Here is a 13,544-nt window from a genome sequence, read left to right as displayed (position 1 = left end):
AATGTGTATTTTATTCCTCTACATTTTCTCTGCCTTTTATGTATTTTCTTACTTTCCAGTACTCGCTTGTCTCCCTACTTACATTTGTTTTTCCCTTTGTAATCAGCTTCTTAGATGCTTTGTTTATTTGAAATGATTAGTTTTCCAGAACATTGGTGTTCCTGGATGACTAGTTCATGAAGTTCTACAGACAGTAGGGTGCATTTGAGGTTTTTTATTGTGTATTTAGAGACAAGATGGAGATCTAGCCCAGTCTAGTCTCAACTTCATGGTCCCCCTGCCTGATCCTGCTAAGTGCTGGGATTTCAGGTGTGCACTACCTCAACTGTCTTAACATTTCATTTGTTGTCACTGGCAGATGGAACTAAGGGAATATAGATCTTCTATTTTGAATTCATTTTCTAGACAGAGTACAGTCAGTGTAGACAAGAAGTACCAGTATGAGAAATTCTGAATGACTCCAGTTCACATGCCGCCCTCCAGTGTACTCAAGCAGTCAATCAAGGGTGATTTGTCATCATTTTGTAATCTAGATGTGTTACTTGTTTGGAAACTTAAAGCAGTTTAACATGTCATGTGATGCATACATGTCGCCAGAACGCTGACAGTTGATGGAGAGTGTGTGGCAGGCTCAGAAGGGTTGGGGCTATGTCTGTTTTCTTACCCCTTCTCCTCGGTCTATCACAATATTCAATTAGGCTCTCAAACAAATCACTGTTGAATACCCAACTGCCTACTTTTGCCAATTTGTTGTAAAACTGCTTCCTAATGAAGTACGGGACTTAAAGGATTTAAATAACTATTTTGTGTTTTGTAGGCTCTTTGATTTGTAGAGAACAAAAAAGACTAAAGTTACCCACTAACAAGGGAGAGGGGAAGGAAAAGAGTGAATATAAATGACCATGCTTAAGCTTTACTTTTCCAGGAATCCATAGCAACGCCACTGGTTTCTCTGTTGACAGCCTCCCCGGGCTTTCCTTTTGTATCCCCGCCTCTGCATTTGAGCAGCATTTTGTTTCTCCTGGCTCTCTGATTGCATCGTGTTCACATAACGACTGAATAGTCCTGAGAAATTATTAGTGTGCGCTAATTAGCCTCAACTTGGTTTGGACAGAACTTATCTACCCAGGAATCCATGGGTATAGCAATGGGTAGCCTGTCCCTCCCATGGCTACCAATTGGCTTCTGTTTCATTGTTGGGGTCTTAGCATAGGCTGGAGCTAAGAGACTGGATCATATGGAGAAGGTTTTGTCACTTTCAGATAAGGTTTTGTCACCTGAGTTACTTTCTTACCTTAGAAGTTTCCTTAGGGGATTTTGAGGCATCTAAAAGCTTTTAAAGCAAGCTTTTCTAATAGCCACAGGGTCTTTAATATTTTCTTATTATATTACTATATAATCTCTTTAATATTGCTGTTGAGTCTTTGTAACCATGTTGCCGTTCATAGTGTAATCTTGTGGCATCGGAGGGCTGATTCTTAACTCAGAGTGTTAATTTTATCCGAGAAAATCCAGTGGCCATTTTCCCACATCTCTCTCCTAGCTAAGGCGTTCAAGAGGCCTCTTTGGTCTGTTTCTGACCTAACCTCACCCGTGAAGAAGGAAGCAATCTCATTAAAATTTTCATAATTTATATAGAGAGACTTAAGTATGAACAAAAATATTAACATTCCTCAACAATATTCTACTGTAACGGTGTACCAACAGGTCTGAGTTTATTGTGGTGGTTAACAGCTTTCCCTCATGTAAGGCCCTGTGAGATATGATAACTGAGTTTCTCCCAGCACTGTGGTAGAAACCTGTCCCTTTAGCTAACATAAATACAACCAGTGCTGCTTTGGGTTTTCTTTGACCTGGACCCCAGACTTCTTTTGGTTTTACATAATTATATTGACTTATTTATTTTAGTATGTTGGCTGAAAATATCTACCAATTTAAATTTTCTTGGTAAGTCATCTTAACACATTGAACTTTTCTTTTACAAACAGGACAAAAGAATCAGAGTGTCTCAACCCCTGACAAGAGGACCAAGTGCCTTTATTCCAGAGAAGGAAGTAAGTTCATTTGTTTTCAACACATTGTCTAGTCAAAAACTAACGTGAACACTGCATCCATTTTTCCATGTAAAATTAGATATGTTTTGCTCTTTAGTGTGTTGTTATTCATGTTAGAAAATGTAGAGTTGTTTTTTCAGATCCATTAAGAAAGTCTGAAGGTTTTTAAGGTTTAAAGAGACTAGCGTTTCACAGAACGTACTATATCACATAATTGGAATAAGCAGTATTTTGAAATAAAACACGAGTTTCCAACTACACCTTTAAAGGACAGTAGACAGGCAATGCTTTCATTACTGGTAGTCACTCTTCTCATTTACACATTTGATTGACAGGATCCCACAAATGCTCCAACAATTGTGCATCTTTGGTAAGAGTGTGGTAACAAGATTGTAACTGCCAGACATGAAGGTTATCAGTGACACAGTAAGGTTTTTGCCTGTTTTATTGGTGTACATCTTGAGGTGTGGGGTCTGTGTGCATTCCTGGATGCCTCTTAGCTGTCACCAGGCTGAGAACCAGTTAAGGACATACTTGTCTGCTTAAGGAGTGCCCAGTGCCCATGGATGCAGTTGTCTCACAGGTGTGTTCTCTGTGTGTACACAGACATCTTTATCTTAAGTAACTAGGAGCCTTGACTTCACTTTCCTGTCCCTGATTTAGTGGCTTTCCCATTGAACCAGAACTTAAGTGAAAGTGGTGTGTCTCCAGAGCTCAGGGGTGGCAGTGCAGTGTACAAGAGGCACTGCATTGCACGCACCTCTTTGCCTCATGGCCCAGGGCTGCACTTGCAAGATGATGGCCTAACCCATATGAATGGCCTCCTGAGGCATTTTTGTAGCATGTGTTTGAAGATAATCTACTTTTTAGGATCTGATGCAGCATATGAATCTATAACATATTGTGAATGCCCTGTGAGAACTAAGAAACATCTGGAGAAAGCAAATCAAACATAGGAAAGAATTCTAGCCCTAATTATATTTCAGTTTGGATCCTTGTTGTTTTTTTTTTTTTTTAACTGTCAGCTCAGTCCCTCTGGTTGACAGAACAGAGAGATGGACAAATGAAAGTCCCCAGGGTCCCATAGTAAACTGAGGTGAAGTTTCCTTTTGTGTTTATGTCAGGATAACTAGCATTTCTCACTTTTAGACTTACTCCATTTAAGATTAAGTCTTTCTCCATAAACAGTTCCTTTGTATATTTTATACTTCGCTGGGGGTGACAGGAACTAAGACGCCAGCTCTGAGGAAAGCAGTTTCCTAACTGCAATGTCAGTCTTTAAAGAACCAAACCTTTGGACTTCATGAGACCTCATCAAAACCAGTTTGCTATTAACTAGATGCACAAAGTTAAGTCCAGAATCTGCTTCCTTATCTCTAAACTGAGGAGCAGGTTCATCTTCTACCCAGACGTGAGACATAAGCCAGCGATGGAGTCAGGCTTCGTGTCCATCCATCCACACAGAGGTGGCTCTTCCCACAGGAGTTGACAGTGTCCTCGGACCGCCACAGCCAACTTGTGTGAAGCCAGTCTGGCATAGTGTATGAGTCTACATGCTATTTAATCTATTTTGAGGAAGCTCTTTGGCCCCTAGATAGAGGATCTAAGTCCTATTTTCATGCCTTATTTTTAGTAATTACCACGATAGGTTTAAACTAGCAACAGCAGGATCTTGTGTCTTTATTAATTTTCACACAAGTCATCATATGTTCCTGTATCTCTAAAAAGATTTCATAAAACTTTTTAAAACGTTGACTAGCAAAAACAACAAAGGATCAGATATTTGTCCAAAATAACGCCATTAATGTTCTTTGTCAGTTTATGAGAGTAGGCTACAAATACATGTAACCCAGTGCTGTCAGCTTTGCCTCACTACACGATGTGACAATGGCCAGGCAAGCCAGCTCTGAAGTCTGCGTGCTCGCTGCAAAGACAGATGGAGGCTTCTTTCCTCAGCTTCATAGCGCATGTTTAATGTTTGATAACTTAACATTTGTTGTTTAATAAATTGTGGTACCAAAGCCAAAACTGAATGGTACTTTCTCTTTTTAAATGTCTGTTTCTAGTATGAGCAACTGCATAATTGCAGTATCTGTGAGCATCAAATGAATATGTATTTCTTCAGTACAGACAGAGTCCATGTAAACCAAAGCTGTCTTTACATCACAGTGTTCACCGCATTCTATGCTTCTTGGTTGTAAGGTTGTCCAGGCAAACACAGCGGATGAACGAACAAACTTTCTCGTGGAAGAGTACTCTACATCAGGTCGCCTGGACAACATCACACAGGTGATGAGCCTGCACACTCAGTACCTGGAATCTTTCCTGCGGAGCCAGTTCTACATGCTGCGTATGGATGGCCCCCTTCCCCTCCCAGACAGGCACTACATCGCCATCATGGTAGGTGCTTACTTCCCACTATTCCCTACAGTCACGAACAAGCTTCCACATATTCTGTGTCCCTTCTAAGTTGTGTCTTTGGGGGAGGGTCTGAGTAAGTATGTGCGTGAGAGATGTATGTGTTTTGTGGAGAGAGTGTGTGAGAGAGTGTGTATAGTGTGTATAGAGAGTATGTATAGGGGTGTTTGTGTGGATATGAGTATGCATATATGTTTATGTATATGTAGAGAGGTGTATATGTGTGCATGTATATATGTTTGTGCATATGTGTGTGAGTATGCATATGTATACTGAGAGATGTTATGTGTGTGTATATGTATATATTCGTGAGTGTGTATATGCATGTATGTGTGCGTGCATGTGTGTAAAGCTGAGTGTAGTTACAGGAGGCATAAGTGAAGAAGCCTGTGGTATCCCTTGGATACATTCAGAGTGCTTTAAGCCACTTAATATGCGGTTTCTCCTTTAACCTTCAATAGAATCATTTGTTCATACTTAGTTTCTTATAATTAAAGATGGTTATTACATCCAGAATAATCCCCTACCAGGTTTGCTTTGTTCTGGGGTCTTTTGTATGAGCTGCTTGTGACATTTTCTTAGCCATCTTATCTATGAAGGCGATCCCTGGTGTAGGGTAGGAGAAAAGTGCCAGTTGACATTAGTGACAGATCTTCATGAGAGAACTAGTGAGTGGATCACAGCACTTGAGTGTAGCTCTTGTTACAGGGTGGCTCATTAGTCAGAGTGAGCTGCAAGTAGAGTACCAGGGAGGAGGCTGTGATGGAGGTACTATAGCCGAGCTGTGCTCTACTTAGACAGCTACTGGTGAAGAGGATGAGGGATGAGCACATGGGGCTGTGTGTTTGGAGACAGAAAGACAGCAGCCCGAGCCAGTAAGTTCTGATGTGAACTTGATGGATACTATGATTTTAGCAGACATTTTCTATAACAGGCTGAAAGCAGATGGGAAATGCTTGTTCACTAAGACAGAGCAGTGAGACAGAGATCTGAAAGAGTAAAACAGGATTATTTTACAAAACATAGCCTCAGAAGAGAGGGCAAAAGTGCTTAACATGGTAGTCTCATTGACAGCACCCAGATGACATTGACTGCATAAGGAGAGATCTGTGATGTCAGTGTCCAAGCAGGTCTCTGAGGTCAGATGTGGCTCCCCCATAAGCATGAGTTCTGAATTGTTAGGATACGCATTGCTAAGGAGTTCCTGTATTTTAAGTAGAACATACTGTATCTTCCCCATAGCAGACTTCTACAGTGCCTGTATATTTCCTAAAAATAGCTAGGTAGGCTATATCCAGGTCTATCTATACAAACTCAAGAGAAGTTGTTGGCTTTGTATGAGAAGTATTTGCTTTTAAAACTGCAGATCAGCCTCCTGTATTGACTGAAGAGTCTGTAACAACAATATGGGAAACATTTTTGAAGGAGGGGAATCTTAGGAGAAAGGAGATACTGATTACCAGCAGTGGCTCCATCTAAATGACCCACTTGTGCAAAGACCTGCTAGTGACTGCTCTCAGAGAACTTACTTCTGTTTCAGGCTGCAGCCAGGCACCAGTGTTCCTACCTAATAAACATGCATGTGGATGAATTTTTAAAGACTGGAGGGATCGCTGAGTGGCTCAGTGGCTTGGAATATGTACCACAAAGACTGAGAAACCTCAATGAAATTAACAAGCTGCTGGCACACCGGCCCTGGCTGATCACAAAAGAGCACATTCAGGTAGGTACTGGGGATTTCTTCACACGTTCTGACGTGTGCTTGAAGCTGGAGAGTTTGTGGGGTTTTGTTTGGTATAATAATTTTTATTTTTATTTTTAAGATTATAATTTCAACCTTTCTGCCTTTCCCTTTTCCATCCAAACCCTCTCATATACCTCCTTTCTCCGTTTCAGATTCATAGCCTCTCTTTTTAATTGTTATCATGTGTGCATTCGTGTGTACTCAATTTTAAATACCTATATATAGAAACTTGAGAAATAAGAGATACTGTATTTATTACATTTGGAAAGGATAATTAGAAATTTGTTGGGTTTCATTTAAATGCAAATGAAAAGTGACCCTTCTCAAGCAGTCACTCATTGGCCTGAACTTGTGCTGTGAGAAAAGTTGGTTTCTGTTATCAAGGAGTTGATAGATCAAATCGACTAGCGTCGTGGATGCCTGGCTTCTGGCCACTATTGTTAGCAATATGTGTCCTTTAGTTAGTAAATTCCATAGAGTATTCTAAATCCTTTGCTTGTTTTAACATTTCATAATTTTTAAGATTCATAAAGAAATGATTTTATAAAAAAAAAAATGATTTTCCAGCTAGTGTGGGAATTACTGGCCAGATTAAAAACAGAGCTGTGAATAGGGTGGACCTTTGAGCCTTTGCCGGTGTTTCTGTCAGAGGCCAGTGCTGTCCAGCAAGGTTCAACATAACCCCACTACTCAGTAGGAGCTTTCATCTCCATGTCAGACACGTAGTTAACTTATAAATGCACATGTACTGTGTTAATACATAGGAATGAACTTTAAAATTATTTTATTATACCACATGTTTGTGATTTATCCAGTTTTTTAACCAAACAGCCTGTGTCTTTTTTTTTTTTTTTTTAAATATTAGGTTTTGATAACTTCAGACTCTATGAAACACAGCACTGTTCTAGGTCTGTGTTGTGATTCCATGGTGTGTTAGTTAGATCAGAGAATTGATAATTATTCTTATGTCATATCATAATTACTTTATACCAAACTCTTTGGTGGGCTGAAAAAGATGCCTGGATTTCAGGGGCAGATTTCAGAGACATAGGATATCGTACAGTCACACATGGGTTGTGGATAAACAGGCTGGGATCACAAGTGTTAGTTTGGGGGGCTTTTTGTTTCTTTGGTTTGGCTTTTTTGTTTTGTTTTGTTTTGTTTTTCGAGACAGGGTTTCTCTGTGTAGCCCTGGCTGGCCCAGAACTCATTCTGTAGACCAGGCTGGCCTTGAACTTAGAGATCCACGTGCCTCTGCGTCTCAAGTGCTAAGAGTAAAGGTGTGCGCCACCACCGCCCCTGCGCACTGGGAATGTGATTGCAAGTGTTTGCAGAGGCCAGGGGGCCATTGCACGTGAGTGTGGGTCCTCATAGAGTGCAGGGAAGCACAGTGGGCATAGGAAGGGTTTTGGTTTTTTTTTTTGTTTTTTTTTTTTGTTTTTTTTTTTTTTTGAGCTAATGTTTGAACTAGGTCTAAAAATAAGGAGAACTGTTCAAAATGAAATGAGCTGTTTCCTGTCACAGAGCAGTTTCATAGAAAGAGCCTGCAGTCATGTGTTGAAAGAGTAACTATCAACTTCAGGAAACCAAAGTGTAGGGAGAGATTTATGGATGGCGGTTGGTGGGATCTGAGAAGAATCAGATCATCTGGTATGAAACATAAAAGCTCCATTACAGAATCTGTATTTTAGCCTTAGAAAGCCATGATCTCCTAAGTTATGCTGCCTCACAGAAGACATGAAATAAGCTTCAAAGCATTTGTATTCTTGTCTTTTTAAGTTTCTGTATTTGTATATTTTATTAGCATTATACTGAATCTGTATATTGTATCTAAATTTTATTTTCTAAGTGTCTTTATGAACACACGCTGTAGACTTGGGCCCAACCATTACTGTTGGAAGTACATACGGCATAGGATGGCTTGTGCCGAGTCTCATGAGTGTATTCCACCGCACAGGGTAGGTTACAGATGGTGCCAACCAGCAGGATAGTCAGAGTATGTACCTGAAAACTGATCTCTGTGTACACTTTATGATTGTGTCATGTGAAACTAAGGGAGTGAGGAGGATGACAAATGGCTTTGCTCTTCTGGCATGAGTGTCACAGAAAACAAGGTTATGACTTACACGTGGTGGTGCCAGTTACCAAGGGGTAAGGTGTCTCACTCAGGATGAAGAGGAGAGTCGACATTAAATGGGGGAAGTCAGGCACAGTGGCACTCTTTCTTAATTCTAGCACTTGGAGGGTTAGCAGGTCAACACCATCCTTGACTACATTACAAGCCAGGCCAGCCTGGGCTATATGATAAGACCCTAATGAGAGGCGGAGGGGGAACAGAACAAAAGGAAGGAAATCAGATAGTACAAATTAGCAAAAGTCAAGTTGAAAGAACAAATCATTCATCCAGGTCTTAAGGCTGTCTGAGGCCAGAGGACTGTGCTCAGGATAGGACAAGCCTGCCCGTCAAAGGCCAGTGCTGCTGATGAAGACCTACCTTAGAGTCTAAAAGAAGCTATAGCACAAAGAAGCTACTCACTGTAACAAACAACAGGGGCTGGGAGGAGCAATCTGACATCAATTCAGAAATGAAGCGGCTAGACAGATGCATTGTACACTTTTACCTGTGTTTTGCAGTCAGTATAACAGTATAGCTTCATAAAATACAAAAATACCAAAGTAAGCCCGGCTGTGGTGGTGCACGCCTATAATCCCAGCACTTGGGAGTCAGAGGCAGGCGGATTTCTGAGTTCGAGGCTAGCCTGGTCTACAGAGTGAGTTCTAGGACAGCCCGGGCTAAACAGAGAAACCCTGTCTCGAAAAACAAAACAAAACAAAAAAGCCAAAGTAGCAGATTTGAGCAGAAGAAAAGTATATGTCTACAGCCATGGCTGTATAAAGAGAATTATTTTTTAAAACAGAGAAAAGAATAGCATTACCTATGTGAATGAACACTGAACTGATGGGAAGGAGTCTCTGAGGAATGTGTTCGTGGAATTTACCCTTGGAAGTGACCCTGCAAGAAAACAACTTACAGGAGAAAGGATTTATTGTAAATTACAATTCTAAGTTGCAGTCCATCAGTGATTGCTAGGAAGTCAAGACAGGAGCTTGAACGGCTGCCATAGCCACACTGCAAGAGCAGAGAGAGGATGCATGCATATACTTGAACTTCTCAGCTAGCTTTCTTCTACGTTCATATATTCAGGACCCTGCCCAATTTTTAGATACATCTTTAAGTAGTCCAATCAAGAAAATCCCTCACTGGGGTACAGTGACTTGCTTTATAGTTGACTTTAGATACAGTCAAGTTGACGGCCAAGATTGGGTATTACAAAGCATTGGGGTTTTTTGTTGTTGTTGTTGTTGTTGTTGTTGTTGTTTTGTTTTTTGGGTTTTTTTTTTTTTTTTTCTTTTTTGTTAGTTAGTTAGTTAGTTTGGTTGGTTTTTCGAGACAGGGTTTCTCTGTGTAGCCCTGGCTGTCCTGGAACTCACTCTGTAGACCAGGCTGGCCTCGAACTCAGAAATCCACCTGCCTCTGCCTCCCAAGTGCTGGGATTAAAGGCGTGCACCACCACTGCCCAGCTGTTTTTTTTTTTTTTTTTTTTTTTTTTTTTTTTTAAATAGGCTTAATTCTGGTTCTGTCATTCAGCTATAGGATAAATAAAATAGCATATGAAATTTATATTGACGTGTCCCAAATTCTTATTCCAGGGTACTGTCATATTTGGTCCTGTAGCAGCATGGGGAGGCAGCAGTCTCTACCAGATGCTATCTAGAGGGAATCCACAGCTACCCTGTTAAACTGGATTTTCACATGATGTGGGACAGTGTCCAAAACACCTGATGATGAATTGCTTCACTAGAAATTGTCTAAGTCCCTTCCAGCTTTAATGTTTCTTGATTCTCTTACCATCTTATTAAAATAGTGTTTATAAAGTGCTCTAGAAGCAGAAGAATCATTGCACAATACAGCATTTGTCATAGCCAATGCCACAGCATAATTCTGTTGTGAGGCTTTGATAGCTTGCACGTTACATATTGTGACCAAAGGTCGATCTTTAATGGGTGAAGCATTTTCAAAGAATTTTAGCTTGCTTTAATGCTACAAGTGAGCATGTGAGACTGTGGCTTCCATGTTGACCTCGGCTCATGTTCTCATTTCAGAAACTTGTCAAAACTGGAGAAAATAACTGGTCCCTGCCTGAGCTGGTGCACGCCGTGGTCCTCTTGACTCACTATCACGCTTTGGCCAGCTTTGTTTTTGGTAGTGGCATCAATCCAGAGAGAGACCCAGGAATCACCAATGGGTTCAGACTAATCTCTGTGAGCAGCTTCTGTGTGTGTGACCTGGCCAATGACAACAGCATCGAAAATGCCTCCCTGGCGGGCAGCAACTTTGGGGTTCGTTTTCTGAACTGTCTCTCTTGTAATTGAGAGTTCACTGTGACAAGATAGGATATTATGTACTTGCAAGATTCCTTTAGTACTATAAAAGTTTCATCAACCTAAAGTTTCGACTTTTTTTGTTTTTAAATTCTAGGGTGTTACTGTACAATACCTTTGCCATCCACCTCAAACTTTTAAGTTGTTATTATCCTGGGATTCCTGGCACCCCCATTCGGGGTCTCTGTGTGAACTTAAAGACATTATATAACCAGGAAGGCTCTAAGTTTTCTTTTTTAGTTCACTTTTCAACTAATGGTGAAAAAAATCGTGCTGAGATTTATCAGTAAAGTAACTTTATTTTTCTCTTCCTAAATGTCCTTTTAAATATCTTCACTGCCCAGGTAACTTGGTGGTCTTGATTTCTTAGTATACGTTTGGCTGGATTTCTTTGGATTCCCTACACATTTCTTGGCACCATAAGCACAGTAATATTTTAGAAATGATAAAAACAAGACTGTAATGCCAGTCCCTTGAGAAGCAGATCTCAGAGTGGTGCATCCATCTGTGGGCTGCTGAGCAACTAAGGAGGCAGAAAGGAGAATGTTTGAAACCGATTCAGTTTTCAGTAAATTACAATTTGCTACGTACCAAACACTAGAATTCTATATTTTAACACACACACACACACACATATGTATATACATATACTTTATATTATATTTATAAATGAAGCAGTCTAAAATCTGAAAATATTTGAGTATGTCATCTAATTGCTATGGAGTTAATAAAAATTCAGGATATTTTAAAAATAGCTTCAATAAAATGTAAATAACTTATGACCCAGTTTACCCATTAAATGGGTATAACCAAATAGTTGTGAGTATGATATTGGCAACGATAAATTTTAGGATGTTACACAGTGTAAAAAGCAACTCCATAGCTTCCCATCCTGGTCCCTCTTCTCCCCGTGCCTCGCTCCTCAGTCACTCACCCACCTTCTATCTCTGTCTGTGCACCCTTGCCACCTTTAAGATATGCATGCCAGTTACAGTTACGTCATTTGACCCATGTCTCTGCTGCAGCTAAACAACTGTCCTCTGTGCATGCTCAGTGGAATTGCAGAGGGAGGGGCGCCCTGGAGCATTTGTAGTGTCACTGCACCAACACCGTCTTCTGTTCCTCCAGATCGTAGATTCCCTAGGGGAGCTAGAAGCCTTAATGGAAAGGATGAAAAGGCTTCAGGAAGACAGGGAAGATGAAGAGACTGCTCGGGAAGAAATGACCACCCGTTTTGAGAAGGAAAAGAAAGAAAGTCTCTTTGTGGTCCCTGGAGAGTCTTTCCATTCGTTTCCTCACTCAGGTGTGTTTGCCCTTTCTCTTCGTTCGTTGTTCAGAGACAGGAGGCACCAGTCTTTAGCATATCCCATACAAACACATAAAGATGCATCTGCTGCCATTTCTTTACCCCTTACACTCCTGCTTTACCGACAGCAGGATCCATTCTCAGAAACGTGCAGTTGTGCAGACACTATGCAGTGTACCCACAAAGACTGGGTGCTGCGGCTTCTGAACATGAACAGAGTGTGGCCCTTGCCACAGCATGTGGTGAGCTAGTGTACAGTTACATGTTTGATAAGTGCTGTGCATAGATAGCAAATACATAAACCAGCAGCTCTCTATCTGTGTTGCATCGTGGTATGTGCTGTCTGTCTGGCAGTGTACACCATCTGTCCACAGGGCTGTCAGTGCAAATGGGAAATTTCTGAGACTGCTCTATGGTGGCTATAGTGTCACAGGCAGTAGGAATTTTCTAGATCCAGGATCATGGAGAGGAACTGTTTCCGTACATGGCTCAATCTTTGAAGTTTTGTTACACAGCATATGGCTATCTCTGGTCCTCTGAGATCGATCTGTAGGCTTGTTCTTGCTCTGTCTTGGATACATATTTAAAGCGGTTACTTGCTGAGGTCAGCAAAATGTTACTTGCCACTAAACCAGACAGTTTGATCCTGAGATTGTAAAAGGTAAGAATTACTCCCACAATTTTTCCACTACCCTCCACATATACTTCATGGCATGCACATACATACAAAAAAGTTATATAAATAAACGTAAAAATGCATTCTTCTTATACTCTTAAGGAATTTTGGAATAGTAAGGCGACTTTCCAATTCTTTCTTCTAAGGCCCCAAGCAATACGTAGTAAATCTTAATAAAGCAGCGTGTGAGCACATGTGAACCCCTCAAAGGTGCCATCGGAGTCACATTGTTCTCGAAACTACACCAGCCGGTCTTACATTCTGAGAGCTGTGCCCCTGCGTGCTGTGTGCTAATGTGTCAAGGAGCACAGAGAGTGACTCTGGAAGCTACAGGAAGAGCCTGTCTTTTGTCATTCTCTTGATCGTTTGAAGTAACAGTTTTAGTTTTATTTGAGTGTAAGCCATGTGGTCAGCATTGGGGTTCAGGCTCCTTGCATTAGCGCTGTGCATGCCCTGAGTGCCTTTATTGTCCATTAGATTTTGAAGATGACATGATCGTAACAGCTGATGTCTCTCGATACATCGAAGACCCAAGCTTTGGGTATGAAGACTTTGCCAGGCGAGGAGAAGAACATTTGCCAACATTCCGGGCCCAGGTACACAGCGCTTTTAACTTAGAGAAACTAGAGAGTTCTGCCCTCCCAAGGGACAACTGTTAAAACATAAAGTGTCCTCTAAAAGTAGCCAGTAGACATTTTGATAGTGTCTGTAAAACATTGTATCTAACCTACTTTTCAACTCAATCTATTTGATGTCTTGATAAAAGATAATTATTTCAACATATTCACCCTTAGGAAGTCACAAAGAACTGTATGCTTGGCTTAGTTTGCCTGCATTCTGCAGGGTAGTTACATATGTTTGTAATATTTTTGGAGGGGCAGGGAAGAAATCAAACAGTATGAT

General features: G+C 40.8%; 1 protein-coding gene across 1 annotated transcript in view; it reads left to right on the top strand.

The window, feature by feature from the left end:
• Positions 1 to 13,544, top strand: part of Sesn3 (sestrin 3) — a 50,263-nt gene that overhangs the window by 25,654 nt on the left and 11,065 nt on the right. The window contains exons 2-7 of the mRNA XM_076926056.1: positions 1,989 to 2,054; positions 4,257 to 4,454; positions 6,013 to 6,195; positions 10,381 to 10,617; positions 11,788 to 11,962; positions 13,119 to 13,237. Of these exons, the coding sequence (XP_076782171.1) occupies positions 1,989 to 2,054; positions 4,257 to 4,454; positions 6,013 to 6,195; positions 10,381 to 10,617; positions 11,788 to 11,962; positions 13,119 to 13,237 (978 nt within the window). The remainder of the gene's footprint in view (positions 1 to 1,988; positions 2,055 to 4,256; positions 4,455 to 6,012; positions 6,196 to 10,380; positions 10,618 to 11,787; positions 11,963 to 13,118; positions 13,238 to 13,544) is intronic.

Source organism: Arvicanthis niloticus, chromosome 27 (genome assembly GCF_011762505.2).
Source record: "Arvicanthis niloticus isolate mArvNil1 chromosome 27, mArvNil1.pat.X, whole genome shotgun sequence".
NCBI classification, from domain to species: Eukaryota; Metazoa; Chordata; class Mammalia; order Rodentia; family Muridae; genus Arvicanthis; species Arvicanthis niloticus.
The sequence above is the reverse complement of the archived record's forward strand: the minus strand, read 5'-3'. Positions and strand labels throughout refer to the sequence as shown.